The following is a 19212-nucleotide window of genomic DNA, read 5'->3' on the forward strand; positions in this document are numbered from 1 at the left end:
GCTCACCAATTTTCATAATCATGGGTTTTTACAGCCTCGAATGGGGCCATTCTCACATTTCTGCTTCCCGAGAGCATCCTCCCACCCTCCTTCTTCCCGTTGTCTCACCCTTCTACCACTTCCCTGTAACTGTGACACTTTACTCTGTATTCTGTTATTGTTTTTATCCTGTACTACCTCAACGCACTGTCCAATGAATTGATCTGTACGAACGGTATGCAAGACAAGCTTTTCACTGTACCTCGGTACAAGTGGCATAAGTGACAATTAATAAACCAATACCTTCCTTCCCCCTCAAAATGAACAAATCCTCCTTGATCTTTTAACAAACACAGCGGGGACGGGATGCGACCCGGCTAACCTTGTAGGTCTCCCAGTTGCGGAAGAAGTTGACCGAGCCGTCCAGGCGCCTTTGAATGACGGTCCAACCGCCAGGGTCGTGGGTTTGGTCACACCAGACCTGCATGAGGCGGTTTGTGTTCTCGGGTTTCAGCAAGTAGATCCCGCTGGTTTCACTGCCGGCCTCTGCTGCTTCCATGCAGTCCTTCCACGGCCCTGGAGAACATGGATTGGAGGCATGTTAAGACTTTACAGAGATAGATGGGCATTTGGCACTTGCCAGAGGGGTCCATACTTGCAGCGTCCAATGCCTTGGGAACCTAATTCCCATCTTCCCTTTCAAGTTATGTTCTTATAATAGTCACTTCTCTTTGCTAATTTGATCGCACGCAAATTGCAAACTCTGCTGTTGAGAATATATTCCAAACCCTGCTGTTGAGAATATATTCCAATAGTTCTCCCATAGCCAGAGCACTCGGAGACATGGTGCGGTTAGGATCATAGAGCCACAGAACTATACAGCACAGAAACAGGCCCTTCAGCCCAACTTGTCCATGCTGACCAAGTTGCTGAGTCCCATTTGCCTCAAACCTTTCCTATCCATGTACCTGTATAAATGTCTTCTAAACATTGTAATTGCACCCACCTGTATCACTTCCTCTGGCAGCTTGTTCCATTTATCCACTCCCATCTGCATGAAAATCTTGCCCCTTGAAATGTTTCCCCTCTCCCCTTAAATTTACGTCCTCTAGTTTTAGGCACCCCTCCCCTGGGAAAAAGATTGTGACCATCCACCTTATCTACACCCCTTTTGATTTTATAAGGTCACCCCTCAGCCTTCTACACTCCAGGGGAATAAGCACCAGCCTGTCCAGTCTCTCATAACACGTCCTCCAGTCCTGGTAACATCCTTGTGAATGTTATGTGAGGTGATGCAGACCTTACTCTGCTGCTGGAACACGTCATTGTCACTCTGAGGTCGGTTTTGCTGAATAAACTTGAGTTTCAGTGAAGGAGCTTTGCTTGGGATTCAGGGAGATCATGCCTGTGAACTGGCCCCCAGTTACACACTCTCGAGCTCCTCTCTCTTGGCAGCAGGCTCACAAATCCAACTTTCTTTTTTGTAAAGAGTCTGCAAGTCAAGAGATCCAAATATAGCAGCACTAATGGTGTGTGGTTGTATGGCCAGGTTGCCTGCAATCCAGACTAAGGCAATGCCAGTATCGAAGCAATTTATTCACTGTCACTTGCTCCAGCTTACAACCTTGCAGTAGGGAAAATGTCTTTGTGTGGCCAAGTGCAGTGGCAGGAGCATTGCTCAGTGTCTCATAAATTGTTGAACAGATTCAAATGCTTTAGGGCTCCATTTCTGATTCTCTGCACCCTGACACTCTTGCAACCACGATGCAAAGCATCATACTTCATGGGGGTCAGTTGATGCATCGCGGATAGATTTAGATGGAACAAGGATTTGTGAGATACTCATTCATTGCTGTGAACTTCCATTCTCTTTTTTTCTCTCTCTTTCTCTCCTCTCTCTCTCCTCTCTCTCTCGTCGCTGTCTCCTCGCTGTCTCCTCTCTCTCTCCTCGCTCTCTTTCTCACTTCTCTCCTCTCTTTCTCTCTTCTCTCTTCTCTCTCCTCTCTCTCTCCTCTCTCTCCTCCCTCTCTCCTCCCCTTCTCCCTCTCTCCTCCCTCTCTCTCTCTCCTCCCTCTCTCTCTCCTCCCTCTCTCTCTCCTCCCTCTCTCTCTCTCCTCCCTCTCTCTCTCCTCTCTCCTCTCTTCTCTCTCTCCTCTCTTCTCTCTCTCCTCGCTTCTCTCTCTCTCTCCTCGCTTCTCTCACCCCATTTTCCCACCACCATTTGTCGGCCATAATGTCCTATATGGAAGGAGTGTGTTTCAAATCCTGGTGCGACCAAATTGGCAGCAGATAACTTCAGTCAGATGCTGGATGATGTGGCTGGATGTGCCACATGGTCAGTTTTTCATTAGCCCCCAGAGACTTCTTGAAATTGCTTCCAGTTTCTGGTAGACAGTTTCAAAACAGTGGCTTTCATTTAAAAATACTGTGCTGAGTTTTCATATGCATAACTTCTGTTTTGAAGAAAAGTATTCTATTGCCAGTTAAAACTACAAGGTTCAACACTCGTAAATCTAATGAGGCCAAGCAGCAAGGCTCGCTGTGGGAAATGGGAAAGTGCTTGCTGGTAGCTTGAATTGCTTAGAACAGTCAGCTGGTTATTCCTAACCAGATAAACCAGGGGTGTGGGCTAATGTGAGTGGCTGGGAGGAGCATGCATTTCCATAAGGCCATAAGATGTAGGAGCAGAATTAGGCCATTTAGCCCATTGAGTCTGCTCCGCCATTCAATCGTGGCCTTTTTTAAACCCCATTCTCCTGCCTTCTCCCATTAACCCTCAATCCCCCTCACCAATCAAGAACCTATCAATCTCTGCCTTAAATACACCCAATGACTTGGTCCTCTGGCAATGAATTCCACAGATTTACCATCCTCTGGCTCCTCATGTCGGTTTTAAAGGGACGTTCCTTTATTCCGAGGCTGTGCCCTTGGAACCTCGACTTTCCTACTAATGGAAACATCACGTCCACTCTATCCAGGCCTTTCAGTATTTGGTAGGTTTCAATGACATCTCTCCTTATCCGTAGAACCATACAGCACAATACAGGCCCTTCGGCCCACCATGTTATTGCCGACTTTAAACCACGCCTAAGGCTATCTAACCCCTTCCTCCCACATATCCCCCTATTTTAAATTCCTCCATATGCTTAATTAACGATCTCTTGAACTTGACCAACGTATCAGCCTCCACCACTACCCCAGGCAACGCATTCCATGCACCAACCACTCCCTGGGTAAAAAAACCTCCCTCTGATATCTCCCTTGAACTTCCCACCCATTACTTTAAAGCCATGCCCTCTTGTACTGAGCATTGGTGCCCTGGGGAAGAGGCGCTGGCTGAATGCTCCTTCTGAATGCTCCTTGTAAGTTAAGCTTTTCATTCCTGGGATCATCTGGGCCACCTCTAGGGCCAGCACATCTTTCCTTAGATACGGGGCCCAACATTGCTCACAATATACCAAATGCGGTTTGACCAACGCATTAATTCTCATAAATCAAAAATCTTTATTAACCTAGGAACGTAAGTACAAAAACAATCAATAATGATGATATCAATGTGACTAGATTGTATTAAAGGCTAATCTTGATCACTGGAGGGAAGGAGATCTCTCTGGACTCAGCCCAATACATCATGGGTGCATCCCTCCCCACCATAAGTAGTATCTACACGAGGTGCTACCTCAAGAAGGAAACATCTATCATCAAAGATCCCCACCATCCGGGCCATGCCATCTTCTCACAGCTACCATCGGGCAGAAGGTATAGAAGCCTGAAGTCCCACACCACCAGGTTCAAGAACAGAGAGCATTTGGAGAAGCATAGGCTGATTAGGGACAGTCAGCATGGCTTTGTGAGGGGCGAGGTCGTGCCTCACAAGCCTGGCTGAATTCTTTGAGGATGTGACAAAGCACATTGATGAAGGTAGAGCAGTGGATGTGGTGTACATGGATTTTAGTAAGGCATTTGATAAGGTTCCTCATGGAAGGCTCATTCAGAAAGTCAGGAGGCATGGGACCCAGGGAAACCTGGCTGTGTGGATTCAGAATTGCTCCCTCCATAGAAGAGGGTGGTGGTAGATGGAGCGTGTTCTGCCTGGAGGTCAGTGACCAGTGGTGTTCTGCAGGGATCTGTTCTGGGACCCCTGCTCTTTGTGATTTTTGGATAAGGATGTGGAAGGGTGGGTTAGTAAGTTTGCAGATGACACGAAGGTTGGTGGTGTTGTGGATAGTGTAGAAGGCTGCTGTAGGTAACAACAGGACATTGATAGGATGCAGAACTGGGCTGAGAAGTGGCAGATGGAGTTCAACCTGGAAAAGTGTGAAGTGATACACTTTGGAAGATAGAATTTGAAGGCAGAATACAAGGTTAATGGCAGGACTGTTCGTAGGAGGAACAGAGGGATCTTGGGGTCTACGTCCATAGATCCCTCAAGGTTGCTGCGCAAGTTGATAGGGTTGTTAAGGTGTATGGTGTGATGGCCTTCATTAGTCAGGGTATTGAGTTCAAGAGCCATGTGGTAATGTTGCAGCTCTATGGAACCCTGGTTGGACCACACTTAGAATATTGAGTTCAGTTCTGGTCGCCTCATTATAGGAAGGATGTAGAAGCTTTAGAGAGGGTGCAGAGGAGATTTACCAGGATGCTGCCTGGATTGGAGACCACGCATTATGAGGATAGGTTGAGTGAGCTAGGGCTTTTCTCTTTGGAGTGGAGGAGGATGAGAGGTGACTTGATAGAGGTGTACAAGATAAGAGGCAAAGATCGAGTGGACAGTCAGAGACTTTTTCCCAGGGCAAAAATGGCTCACATGAGGGGGCATAATTTTAAGGTGATTAGGAGAAGGTATGGGGGGGATATCAGAGGTAAGTTTTTTTTTTACACAGAGGATGGTGGGTGTGTGGAACGCACTGCCGGCAGAGGTTATGGGGGCGGACACATTAGGGACATTTAAGAGACTCTTAGCCACATGAATGATAGAAAAATGGAGGGCTATGTGGGAGGGAAGGGTTAGATAGATCTTAGAGCAGGATAAAATATTGGCACAACATCGTGGGCCAAAGGGCCTGTACTGTGCTGTAGTGTTCGATGTTCTAACAACAACTTCCCTTCAACTATTTGGTTCTTGAGCCATCTGGCACAACTCTAATTACTATAATATAGCAACACCATGACCACTTTGCACTAAAATGGATCCTTGTTTGTTCTGGTTGTGTTCTTTCTTGTAAAAATTGTGTATAATTTATGTTCAATTTGTATTTCTTGTGAATGCTGCTTATCTGATTCCATGTGCCTGTGATGTTGCTGCCAGCAAGTTTTTCATTGCAACTGTGCGTACAGGTACTTGCGCACGTGACAATAAACTTGACTTTGACCCAATGTAGTTGAAATGGCAGTAGTTTAGTAGTGAAGTTAACTACAAATCTTGGGCAAATCTTGACAATGCAGTTGTGAATTTGGAAGGAAAAGTTAGTATCAGTAATGGTGTAACAGTCAGATAGATAGATATCTTTATTAGTCACATGTACATCGAAACACACAGTGAAATGCATCCTTTTGCGTAGAGTGTTCTGGGGGCAGCCCACAAGTGTCGCCACGCTTCCGGCGCCAACATAGCACGCCCACAACTTCCTCACCCGTACATCTTTGGAATGCGGGAGGAAACTGGAGCACCTGGAGGAAACCCACGCAGACACGGGGAGAACGTACAAACTCCTTACAGACGGTGGCCAGAATTGAACCCGGGTCACTGGCGCTGTAAAGCGTTACGCTCACCGCTACACTACCGTGCCTGCCCCTGTCAGATTGGAATTAAAGTAGAAAAAATAACCTGTAAAGAGGTGAAAGTTCTTTCCTTGGAATGTTGTAAAGCAGTCTGTCCCGGGGAGTGAGAATGCTACTGATCACTGGAATTGGTAGATTTTTGAACACGAACAGAATCAAGGGATTGGGCCAGGAAGAGAACTGGAGGAAGAGCATTATCCGTGACCCTTTTAAATGGGGGAGCAGGGTTGATGTGCTATATTACCTGCCCTGCTGTGTTTCTATGTTCTGAACCAACTTTAAAACACCGTGTTTCTAACTGCAGGAGGAAAGATTGATGTATTCTCCCTCAAAGTCAGAGTAAGTGCTTTCACACCTGTTCAAGAAGAGCATTTGTGAGGATAGTTCTTGACACAGTAGACTGCTTGTTCTCTTGTTGTGTTAGCACTGGGACTATGAGTTAGCTCTGCAGGCCGATCTTAAATGTCCAACTGAACAGTTCTGGTTTTCCTTTGTAATACTCAGACTGGTGCACATGGAATTGTTCTTGGCTTTGTTTCCGGACTGGGCGAAGGTACAATGTGGCGACAGGCCAAGAATAATCCTGGCACACGGGCTGGTGCTTCACATGGGGGTCAGACATTCAGTAGATAGAGAGACTGATTTGTGCAGAACTGCTTAAGAAATGTGTGTGCTGGGAATGACATTAGCACACCTAAATCCTAAAGTTAGAAGGTTTGAATGCCTTTTAACATCACAGAACCATAGAACAGTACAGCGGTCTTGGTTTTGCAAATACACATTTTTATGTAAACAATAGATACCTGCATAAATCTTTTAGTTGGAATTTGTAGACATGCATATTTGAAATATAGTAAAACTCCACTGATCTACTATCTCATTGTTTCGAGGTCCCAATGGTTAAACATCTGGCTTGCTGGGGCCCTATTTCCCATGCTCCCTTTATACTGACTGGTTTCACTGGTAAGTTTATTAAATTACAGTGTAACGTCTAAAAATAGGGAAATAAAATAGTGAATTAATATGAGTGATATTCAATAGTCTGGAAAATCTGCTATTCTGGCCCCAGCAAGTCCCGTGAGTGCTGGATTATCGGAGTTTTACTGTACTGGGGCCCAGTTGGACTTTACCTAAATCGATCAATTCTTTTTAAGGGTGACTTTCATCTATATTGTGATTTTTTGATGACTTCAGGATGTCCCAAAACATTTTCCAGTCAGTGAAGTACTTTTAAAGTGTCGTCACTTTCAGAAGGAAAACGTGGCAGCCAAAAAAGTGCACAGCAAGCTCCCACAAACAGCAGTGTAATACTGACCAAGTGGTGATGATTGGCTGGGACAATGCAGTCTGATCTCTTGGAGATGGTTTGAGTCATGTCGAAATTATTTCGTCTTCACTCTGCTAGCAAATGATATTTAACATTTCCTTATACAGGTCCTCCCCTCATTACAAACACCCAACTTGTGGACAACCCATATATTTGAGCGAGTGTTGGGGGTGGGGATGGATTTGCCAGCTGCTGCGGGCAGCTTCTGCTGGGTGGGAATGAGGAATTTCCACATGCCTTCTCTCCCCCACGCCGAGCCACAACGATTGGGCAGGGTGGAGCCGAGCAGAGCTGGGAGCGCTGAGCAGACTCATTCGCTCGCTCACTGAGACAGTGAGGCTGCTCTTCCCGCGCCCGCTCCCTCTCCCGCCCTGACTTTGGGCCACGAACTGTTGTCAGGAATGGAACCCATTTGCAACCTGGGGAGGACCTGTGGAGTTATGAACTGTAGATACCAGGCACAAATCAGCCCAGTGCAACTTGTCCTCCTAATTAAGGCGATAACTCAACTTCGCTTAAGTCAGACATTGTAGCTCTCCTGGGAAGAATTATTTTTTTGGTAAGTTCAAAAGCCTGATCAAGTATGGACCCAAACATGACCAACCCAAACCTGAATGCTTGTAATATTTTTGATACCCAACCCGAAACTGACCATTGCCATCTGGGAATCCGTTCGACCCCAGCTTGGGGCAGGCAGCACATGGCACCATCCCACTCCACCCACCACATGGCTCCTGCTAACATGTACTGCTGCACTTACTTTTAAAGTACTGTGCATTACTGCTTTAATTTATAATGGACTAGTCCTATCCAACCAGCACCCAAGGGCTTAGAATTCTTTTCAAAGACCACCTGACCCCAAGCCCAATGTGTAACAGATGGATCCCAAAAGCTTGGGTCAGGTAGTCAGGTTCTATTCCACGGCCTCAGCTGAAGCTAAGGGTAGCAGGAGCTGAACTTAACAATGGAGTAACGTCCCACAACTCCTTGTTGATTCCTTGGGTTTAAGGGTCTACTTTAAGTTCAGGTTTCGTCATTCCAGTGTACTGGGACTGTTGGCTTTCTAACAGTTACAAACAATACGTAATCCTTGTGTAGCCCACAAAGACTGTGTGTGTCATCGTGACTGTGAGTGTTGTGAAAACTGTGGAACTTCTCAAATACTTCATGTACGTTTGTATTATTGTTGATTAAGATTGCTGATGACATGAAAATAGATGGAAGGGCAAGTTGTGATGATCATGTTGTGGCTCAGCAAAAGGTGATGTTAAATTTTTCTCTGAAAGTCTCTCTGACAAGGAGACTGAGGATAAAATGGTCACGTCCATGTCTCCGTTTCCATGTCCGTGTCTCTGCATCCACCTCTCTGCCTCACTGTCCTTTAAGGCACTCCTGAAAACCTTCCCTGCCCCAGGTTTTGGCCTTCTGCCCTGCTATCTCCTAGTGTGGCCTGTTGTTGAGTTATTAGTTTATTACATGAAGCATCGATGTTAGAGGTCTACAAATCCAGGCCAGCACTGGGTTAGAACATTTGCTGAAATGGTTGCACAACAATGAATGTGCTACTTTGAGGAATTTTCTCTGTATTTCTACGGGTTATTTCTGTCCTTGTCTCTGTCCTAACTAACTACAGGGGCAGGATGCAGGGGGAAGTATCTTAGCACTCATATAAGCTATTTTTATATTTCTTCCCAGCAAATGTTTTGAGACTGGTCAAGGCTGTTGGTATAATTAGGAATGTCTGACATGGATTTAATCTATTGGAATGAGCTAACTGCTGGATTAGGCTGGTAAACAGTGAAGATTTACTTGCAGCATCTTAAATTTTTAAACACCCTCTGATAAGGAACATCCATCGGTGAGTCATTCAAGGTGCATTGGCCCTTGTAGTTGTTACATTGGATTCAAAATTCAGCCTTGGCCACGTGCTTTAAACGTGCAATAGTCGCACTGAGGTCTGCGTCTCAAATTCCTTTCTGTCGACTTTGCTGTGCATTCATTACAACATTGCAGGTTTTACCAGAGGGCGAATTCTTAGCCCATTGAATTTTTGCCATTGCTCATTGTAGTCCTCTTGCTTCTAAAGAAGTAAGCCATTGTCGAGGACCTATCTATCTCCTCCAGCAAGTGTAAATGATACCTTGGTGGGACGATTTGAAGAAGAGCAGTGGACCCCACTAGAAACTGTAACCGTACGAGGTGTAACACCTGTCTTTACACCTCCTCCCTCACCAGGTAAACTGCCCCACCTCCAGCCCCCAAAGGTGCTGTCTGTGTAGAGTTTGCACTTTTCTCCCAGATCCCAAAGACATGCTGACAGTTTAATTGGCCACTGTAAATTATCCCTGGTGTAGGTAAATGGGAAAAGAAGGGGAGTTGATGGGTATGTGAGAGAGGTTGCAGAGCTTGAGGGGAAATTGGACCAGTGGGGTTGCTCTGCTTGGATCTGGGATGGACTTGATGGGCAGAATAGCCTCTTCTGTGATGTATGTAAAGTACAGATACACTAGTTGGATGTTGCCACCAGCGGGTTTGTTGATGATGGCGAGTTCACCCTGGGAAGATTGGTTTAAATGCTTTGACCTTGACACTGTTTTTTAATTGACAGAAATTGGTTGCATTCCTCTGAAATTATTATGGACATGCTTTTTATCAGAAAGTGAGAAAATGCCTGCAATATTTTTACTGGATCATCTCAGCCAGTGATTCTGTTTTGTATTTTGGCAGTGTTTTATGCTGTGACCGCCAAACAGTTGCATGTTAAACAATAACATTCAAGTGCGGCGGTGCTTATCAGTTTTAGTGTGTCAGTGTTAATGCTTCTTAAAGTGCCATTGCTCAATTATACCTGGATAATTGTATGGCTTGGGTCTGTCGATCTGTGCCGATACAATCTGTGCAAATGCTTCAATGGCATGCATAACTCCAAATCCTCTGATCCTTGAGGAATGATGCTTCCTAAAATATTTTGCAGGTTTTTTTTATCAGCAACACAAAATCTGCTGGAGGAACTCAGCAGGTCGAACAGCATCTGCAGGAAGAAGGGAATTGTCAACATTTCCTTCCCCCTCCACCCCTCCACGGATGCTGCTCGACCCGCTGGGTTCCTCCAGTAGATTGCGTGTTGCTCCAGGTTCCAGCATCTGCAGACTTGTGTGTCTCCATTCTCATTAGCAACTTCTGTGTCGATAGGCTTGAAATCTGAGGGCTTCTTTTCCCAACGCAAACTTTAACATAGAACATTACAGCCCAGTACAGGCCCTTCGGCCCACGATGTTGTGCCGACATTTTATCCTGCTCTAAGATCTATCTAACCCTTCTCTCCCACATAGCCCTCCATTTTTCTATCATTCATGTGCTGGTCTAAGAGTCTCTTAAATGTCCCTAATGTATCTGCCCCCACAACCTCTGCCGGCAGTGCGTTCCACTCTCTGTATAAAAAAAATACTTCCGATATCCCCCTTATATCTTCCTCCAATCAGCTTAAAATTATGCCCCCTCGTGTTAGCCATTTTCGCCCTGGGAAAAAGTCTCTGACTGTCCACTCGATCATCCTCCTCCTCTGCAAAGAGAAAAGCCCTAGCTCACTCAACCTATCCTCCTAAGACATGCTCTCCAATCCAGGCAGTACCCTGGTAAATCTCCTCTGCACCATCTCCAAAGCTTCCACATCTTTCCTATAAAGAGGCGACCAGAACTGGACACAATACTCCAAGTGTGGTCTAACCAGAGTTTGACAAGTTCTGAAGAAAGGTCAATGAATCTGAAACGTCAGCTCTAAGTCTCTCTCCATAGATGCTGCCTGATGTGTTAATTTTATCAAGTACTTTCCGCTTTTAGTTGTAACTTCCATTGTTTGTAGTATTTTGCTTATGCATTCCATTTTTCTCTTCGTGATACCCACATTAAGCACAGTGCCAACTTATGCCCAATCTTATTTAACTTGGCTTTGTGAAAGGAGCATTTCTCAGAAAGCTGCTAAATTTGTTTCAGCCCCTTGTGTTCGAGAGAGGCTTGAAGCCAGGACCTTCTGTTACAAAGGCAAGCATGCTAACACCAAGTCAAAGGTGACCACCAACCATATTATTACCAGCTGCAGATCACAACAGGAAGTGTTGTGTTATTGGGATTATAAAGGACAGCGAGTGTTAATGCTCTTAAAGTCAGACTATTTATGGTGGTAACTGAATCTGGGAAACCTATTTATAGTGTGACCAAAGCACTAGCAAGCATATTTCCAAAGGGCAGTGCAGCGTAACCAGAGTTACTTCAGAAGTGTATGCACTTACTTTGGAGGCTGACGTTGAAGCCAGTTTGTGCTTCACTGGGGTCGACAGAAATGAGAGCAATGACCAACTAACCTTTTTCTGACGAGTTTGTTGAGAGGGGACAGTTGGACAGGAATCTGGAAGTGGCAACAAATGTCTTCTGTTCATCTAATCAGTGAGGACCACAGTATATCTCTGTAAATGCAGGAATCTTCGACAGTGGAGCACTCCCTTAATTGTGCTCCAAAGTGTTGACCTAGACACTAATGTCAGGGCTTTAAAATATCCCCAACGAAAAGGATGGAGAGATTGATACAGTGTGTGCCAAACTGACACTTGAATCTTCAAGAATTGCATCCACCGATATGCTGCCTGCACTTCTGAAGGGATGGCTAACATTCATGGTAGTGTGAGAGCAGGCACGGTGGTGTAGCGGTTAGCGTAACACTATTACAGCACCAGTGACCCGGGTTCAATTCCGGCCACTGTCTGTGAAGAGTTTGTACGTTCTCCCCGTGTCTGCGTGGGTTTCCTCCGGGTGCTCTGGTTTCCTCCCACATTCCAAAGACGTATGGGTTAGGAAGTTGTGGGCATGCTATGTTGGCGCCGGAAGCGTGGCGACACTTGCGGGCTGCCCCCAGAACACTCTACGCAAAAGATGCATCTCACTGTGTGTTTCAATGTACATGTGACTAATAAAGAGATCTTAAGTAGATTCAAATTATTGGTGGGTTACGGCAAAGAGAAAATGATTTTGCATTCATGCAAATGGCCCCTCAGACCTGAGGAAATCCTAATGGAGTGTACCGCCAGTGCACCATTTTGAATTAGAGTCTATAAGGAGGAGGAACAGGAGTAGGCCATTCACCCTCTTGAGCCTGCTGTGCCGTGAAACAAGATCGTGACTGAGCCAACATTCCAGAAGTCCACTTCCCTGCCCTATTCCTCACTGATTTTTTTTTATTATTCATTGAACAGATGTGGGCCTCACAGGCTGAGCCAGCATTTAAATGCCCATCCCTAATTGTCCTTGAGTAGGTGGTGAGCTGCCTTCTTGAACCTTGAGATGTGGGCATACCCACGATGATGTTAGGGAGGGAATTCCAGGACTTTGACCTGGTGACAGTGATGTATCTCCAAGTCAGGATGGTGTGTGGCTTGGAGGGCAACTTCCAGGGGGGTGGTGTTCCCCGTGCTTTTGCCGCCCTTGTCCTTCTAGCTGGTAGGGGCCGTGGGTTTGGAAGGTGCTGTTTAAAGAGTCTTGGTGAGTTGCTCCTGTGTGTCAGTGGTGGAGTGATTGAATGGTTGTAGATGGGGAGCTGGCTGTCTCCTGAATGGTGTTGAGCTTCTTGAGTGTTGTTGAAGCTGCATTCATCGAGGCAATTAGAAACCTATCTCAGCCTTAAATATAGGCAAGGATTCTGCCCCCCCCCCCCCCCCCCACCACCCCAACGCTCTGTGCAGAGTTCCAAAGACTGGCGATTGTCTGGGAGAAGAAATTCTTCCTCATTTCGATCTTAAGTGGGCACCCCCTCATTCTGAGACAATGCCCTTTGGTTCTGGACTCTCCCATGGGAGGAAACATCTCCTCAGCATTTATTCCGACTAGAAAGAATCCCCTAAGAATCTTATCTTTCAATAAGACTGCCTCTCATTCTTCTAAACTCCAATGAGTAGAGTGCCACCCGGTTTAATCTCTCCTCATAGGACAACCCAGCGTATTCAGTAATGTATTTGTATATTCATTAATGTAGTGGATATTACCTAAATCAATGAAATAACATTTTTCCTTAAATTGGAGTCCAAAACTCTAGACATGGTCTCACTAGTCCCTTGAACATTTGCATTAAGAGTTCCCTACCTGTACATTCCAATGCGCTTGAAATAATGGCCAATGTTCCTCTACCTTCCCCCATGACCTGCTGCACTTGCATGCTAGCTTTCTGTGCTTCATGCACAAGGATCCCCAAATCCCTCTGTGCTGCAGCTTTCTACAGCTTTTTTCACCATTTAAATAACACTCTGATCAGATACAATAGCTTGAGAACACGCACCACCAGGCTCAAGGTCAGCTTCTACTCCCTGTTGTGAGACTTTTGAACGGACCTCTTATATGATAAAGATGAACTCTTGATCTTTCAGTCTACCTTGACATGGCCCTTGCACTTTATTTGTCAACCTGCTTTGCACTTTCTCTATAACACTATATTCTGCATTCTGTTTTTTTTTCCTTTTGTACTACCTCGATGTACTTAAGTATGGAATGTTCTGTCTGGATGGCACACAAACAAAAGCTTTTCACCGTCTCTCAGTACATGTGACAATAATAAACCAATACCAATTACCTTTCTTCCAAGATGAACAACTTCACATGTTCCCACATTATACTCCATCTGCAACTCTTTGCCCATTCACTTAACCTATCAATATCTCTCCGTAAACTGTTTGTATACTCTTCAAAATTTCCACCTATTTTTGTATTGTCTTCAAATTTGTATGTTTGCTTCCCTTCTTCAGCTCAGTAATATATATCGTAAACAGTTGTAGTTCCAGCACTGATCTCTGTGGCATCCCACTGGTCACAGGTTGCCAACCAGAAGATCCCCTTCTCCCTACTGATTGCTTTGTGTTTGTTATCCAGTCTTTTATCTATGCTAACTTTCAACACAATGGTCTCTTTCCCTGTGCCTTAACCCTTCGTGAGTCACTTTGATGAATGTCTTTTGGATATCCAAATGTAATATGTCATGCATTCTGCTTTTGATTTCCTCAGTAAAAACAAAACCTCTGATAAATTTGTCAGGCACAATTTCCCTTGATGAAGCCATGTTAACCCTGCTCGATTAGATAACGATTTTCTAAAATTTATTATTTTTATTGTGAGAATATTGCTTATTTTTGCTGCTATTAGTTTCTTAATAATTCATTCTAACAATTTTCCAACAATAGACATGAGGCTAATCAGCCCAGAGTTACCCACTTTTTGCCTCCCTTCCTTTGGAATACAGGTAGTTTTCCAATCCTCTGGCACTTCTCCAAAATATAAGGATCTTTGCAAGATTATAAATAGTGTATTCACTAATTTGGAAAACAATTCTTTTAGATCCTTGGATGTAAGCCATCTGGGCCTGGGGACTTATCAGCTATAAGTCCCTTTAGTTTGCATAATACTGTATCTCCAGTGATGAAATTTAATTCCTTCTCAATATTAACGAGAAGTTTATTGTATCTTTTACTTGAAAAGACTGATACAATAGAACAGATTAATTCCTCTGTCATTTCCTTGTTCTCTGTAACTATTGCCTTAGCCTCATTCTCTAAGGGGACAATGTTCCTTGGACCTCTCTCTTCCTTTTTAAATACCTTAAGCAGATTTTATTACCCATTTTTATATTTCTTACCAGTTTTTCCTCATAATTTATTTTTTTCTATCATCTTTATTGTCCTTTGCTGGATTTTTAATTCATCCTCATCTTCAGGGCTACTGCTAAATATTTTTTTTTCGAATTACTATACTCTTAAATCTCCTTGGTTAGCCAAGATTTGTTCATCCCTCTCTTAGTGTTTCCTCCTTACTGGGAGATAGTCACAGTTATTCATAAGAGTCTTGTCATTCATGTACATATGCACACACCTGTAACTGTATGCAGTGACATAATATAGCTGACAGAGGCATACTATATAGGCAGGAGGCAGGTTAGTATTTATATATTGTAGCTATATATATGTACTTGGGAGTTAAGAGGTAGTTGAATTGAAAGACAAAGTATTTAATAAAATCTAGACACTAGACTGCAGATGCTGGAATCTGGAGCAATCCACAAGGTGCTGGAGGAACTCCATGGGTCAGGCAGCATCTGGAGAGGAAAATGGCCAGCTGACGTTTCGGGTCGACAACCTTCATCTGGACCGAAACATCGATGGTCCATTTCCCTCCGCAGATCCTGCCTGACCCACCGAGTTCCTCCAGCATCTTGTTTTGTTGCATTTAATGAAAGCTAACTTGTTCGGTTTCTGTGAGAAATTCTTCAGTAATTCACTGCTTGTTGTGGCTAAGCAGTGAAAAAGTGTGAAGGTCATTAGCCACAGATGTTAAAATGACACCTGAGGAGAACTGAAATTGCCTCTGTAATTTACTTTATTTGAGTTTGTGCTGACCGCATCCACCATATGAAACCTTCAGCTCATTCAAAGTCCCTGTAATGATTTTTACTTTAAACAACCACACTGTGAAGAGAATTTCCCAGAAAGTCTGGCAGAGAGACTGTTTACCACAAAACAGCTGGGCAATAAAGAAGGGCAGTTTCTGGCATTTGGTGACCACGCTTTATGTGAGCTCAGCAGTAGTGTGATGAGGACCCTTCAATGATAGACACTAATCATTTGCTTTCGCAAACCAGAACGGTCTTTTGCAAAAAAAAACTCTGAAAACCATCTGGTGCTATTGAAAGAACTGAGATTAGGAAAGGAAACACTTGCAGCGTTCCTAGGGAAACTTCTCATTGCTATTTAGTCCGGATCGACAGCTGACTTGAATTATATTGCAGCAGGCGGGCTATTACAATCCTGATTAAATCAGTAAAAACAGCGGCATTTCCAGCTGTTGTTCTGAGATGCTTTGAACGCATGTTGTACATGGAGAGGGACCAAAGCACAATAATTTGTGTGGGATTATTTTAAGCAGTGCGTAGTCCTTAGCTACTGGAAGTTTGGCGCAGCCATGCACACAACCAAAATTTGAAGGCACTGTTAATCACTTCCCTGCTGTCCTTGAATGTGGGTCGGTGTAAATATTAGTCCATAGATAAAAGCTACCCCCTGGAAATTATAACAGGTGTCCTGGTGTAAGATAAGATATAAGATCTCTTTATTAGTCACATGTACATCAAAACACACAGTGAAATGCATCCTTTTGCGCAGAGCGTTCGGGAGCAGCAGCTGGAATTGAACCTGTGTCGCTGGGGCTGTAATAGTGTTATGTAAACCGCTACACTACTGTGCCTTAATACAGTACATCAAGGTTGTCTTGTATGCTTGGAGTGTTAGCTGTGGCTTAGTGGTCACAATCATAAGAGTCATAAAGAGATAAATCATCGAAATAGGCCATTCAGCCCATCGGATCTGTACCAATCATCGACCCAGTTACATTAATGCGAGGTCTGTTGCCTCTGAGTCAGCAGGTTGTGGGTTCAGAGTTCAAGGACTGGACCATTGAGGGAGTGCTGCATTGACAGAGGAGTGTGACATTTATTGAGGTGTTAATTGGTTGTTTATATTTCATGCCAACATAAGCTTTACTTGGCCAGGCAGTAAAAATGGCTCCAAGGGGGCTGACCTCCGAATCAAAGTGCCCCTGGCTTGTGTTGGGGTCTGGTTCTCTTTAGCATGGTCATCTTAAGCTTAGAAATTGGGGTTCAGCAAGCGACTTGGTACATCTTCCTGTTGTAGGTAAGTTGTGTAACCTGTTGTGTGTTGCAATCGCTGTTCTCCTGTTGAGGGGACCTGGACCTTCACGTGACATTCATGGTAATGGGCTTGATGTAGCAGTTAGCGTAACGCTATTACAGCACCAGCAACCCAGGTTCAATTCCCACCACTGTCTGTAAGGAGTTTGTACGTTCTCCCTGTGACTGCGTGGGTTTCCTCCCACATTCCAAAAATGTACGGGTTAGGAAGTTGTGGGCATGCTATGTTGGCGCCGGAAGCATGGCGACACTTGCGGGCTGCCCCCAGCACACTCTACACAAAAGATGCATTTCACTGTGTGTTTCAATGTACATGTGACTAATAAAGATATCTTATGACTCGAAGTAAACCAACTGAACAAAATCTATAATCTGTAATCCTCATCGATGAATCAGGAAATCAACCATTTATTCCTGCAACTAGAATCTGACTCTGCTGTCCGAACATGTGGATGAAAAGTTCACACTCTAGAGATGTTATTTTTGATCTGGAAGACTTGCTTTTTGGATTTTATTCCCCATTTAGTATCTCCAGCTTCACCCCTTGGCAGTACAAGCAACTTGTCCTAGGGAATGATTCAGGGAGTCCAGACTGAACCATGTGTGTGAACCTAGGAAATGATTTACAGCACCCAAGCCAAGCGTACCATCCATATGTCCTTTTGCCATTGGTGGCCACTATATCACTGCACAAAGCATGTGAGCCTGCAGCACTGAATGCTTCTGCTCCTGTCGACTTCAGTCACCTAGCTCAGCGCAGGTGGAGGAGCAATCTGATCTGTGTGGACCTGTTGCACACTGACCCAAAGGCACTGGAGATGCCTTTGGAAGTTTTCTGTACTGGACAGTCAGCAATGAACAGTTAAGTCTGCACTTCTCTGAGAGCTGAAAGACCAAAGGCCATTTTTATAAGATAGGGTACAATATCTTTATTAGTCACATGTGCATTGAAACACACAGTGAAGTGCATCTTTTGCGTAGAGTGTTCTGGGGGCAGCCCGCAAGTGTCACCACGCTTCCGGTGCCAACATAGCATGCCCACAACTTCCTAACTCGTACGTCTTTGGAATGTGGGAGGAAACCGGAGCACCCGGAGGAAACACATGCAGACACGGGGAGAACGTACAAACTCCTTACTGACAGCAGCCGGAATTGAACCCGGGTCACTGGCGTTGTAATAGAGTTACGCTAACTGCTTCACTACCGAGCCTGCCCTACATGCTTACTCTGCTGTATTGGTTTTGGTTGGCGTGGATGTCACAGGCCACACTGTCATTTATCGTTCATCCTCTGTTGCCCCTGAACTGAGGTAATTAAGAGTCGACCAGCTCGGTGAGTCTGGGGTCACTTATTGTCCTGACCAGGAAAGGAAGGCAAATTTCCTCCCCCGAAAGACAGTAGTGAACCAGATGGTCTTCACGACAATCTGGTGGTTTCATGGACAGAACGCCAGCGTATTGTGACTCCCTCAAAGCCCTTTCTTAGCCACAGCGATGATGGCTGCAGTCTCAGTTGGATGACACCAAAACCAATGCTGTGTTTGTTTTAAATTCCCTATTTAATGACTTGAATTTAACTTCCCCCAGCTGGCATGCTGGGGTTTGAACTTGTGTCTCTGGGTCAGTGGTCCAAGCATCTGTAAACTGGTTTCCGCCACTTGACAATTGATCTTCAGAAACAGACAACACCAGCTAGGAACCATGTGTAACCCGTCCTTAGAGGCACCACCTTGGACCTGTACTCATCCTGCCGGTATGCCCAACTCTGGCCTTATCCAGTCTTGTCCCAACCGATGTTCAATTGTGACCTGTCCTGAGCTGAAAGTTCTCAGCTAATCAGTTGCAGAACTTTTGGTGATATCATTATATCCATGCAAAGAATGGAAATATTTTGTAACTAGTGAGCAGGACATACTTAAAGGGAAGTTTCATAAGAAATGAATGGAGGGGAGGAAAGAAGTTTGCATGCATATTGGCATGGACCAGTTAGGCAGACACTGTGAACATACCATCTATTGGACTGTGCTGTGTTGCTTGTACAAGGATGCTGAAGTTTTGCAGATGAAAGTTAAAGTGAGCTTAAGTGGTGATGGTAGGAAGTTACTTATTCCAACAGAAAGGCTGCAGGAAGCCACATCGCTGTTGTCCGTAATCTCACTGGGGAAGTTGTTTTATAGGAATCTGACGTTGTTCCAGGTTTCCTTATCTGGATTTCACGGGGCTTGGTTTTGACAGAGGGCAAGCATGACTGTGTCCATATGGATGATAGAATCTGATCCAACTTGTATTTGATATAAATCAGCCAAACATGCTTCATTTAAATACAAGCTGTAGCTAGGATGGCAGTGATTTCAGTGTAGTGAGCGTTCACTGTGTTCTGGCATCACTCAACA

The 19212-nt window shown here is 44.6% G+C and overlaps 2 protein-coding genes across 4 annotated transcripts in view; one reads left to right on the top strand and one right to left on the bottom strand.

Moving 5' to 3' along the window:
- Positions 1 to 19212, top strand: part of LOC127582257 (ras-specific guanine nucleotide-releasing factor RalGPS1-like) — a 636204-nt gene that overhangs the window by 288240 nt on the left and 328752 nt on the right. The gene's annotated exons all lie outside the window — the stretch shown is intronic.
- Positions 1 to 19212, bottom strand: part of angptl2b (angiopoietin-like 2b) — a 49809-nt gene that overhangs the window by 5864 nt on the left and 24733 nt on the right. The window contains exon 3 of the mRNA XM_052037423.1: positions 362 to 555. Within this exon, the coding sequence (XP_051893383.1) occupies positions 362 to 555 (194 nt within the window). The remainder of the gene's footprint in view (positions 1 to 361; positions 556 to 19212) is intronic.

The sequence above is a fragment of the Pristis pectinata genome, chromosome 23 (genome assembly GCF_009764475.1).
Source record: "Pristis pectinata isolate sPriPec2 chromosome 23, sPriPec2.1.pri, whole genome shotgun sequence".
Classification (NCBI taxonomy): domain Eukaryota; kingdom Metazoa; phylum Chordata; class Chondrichthyes; order Rhinopristiformes; family Pristidae; genus Pristis; species Pristis pectinata.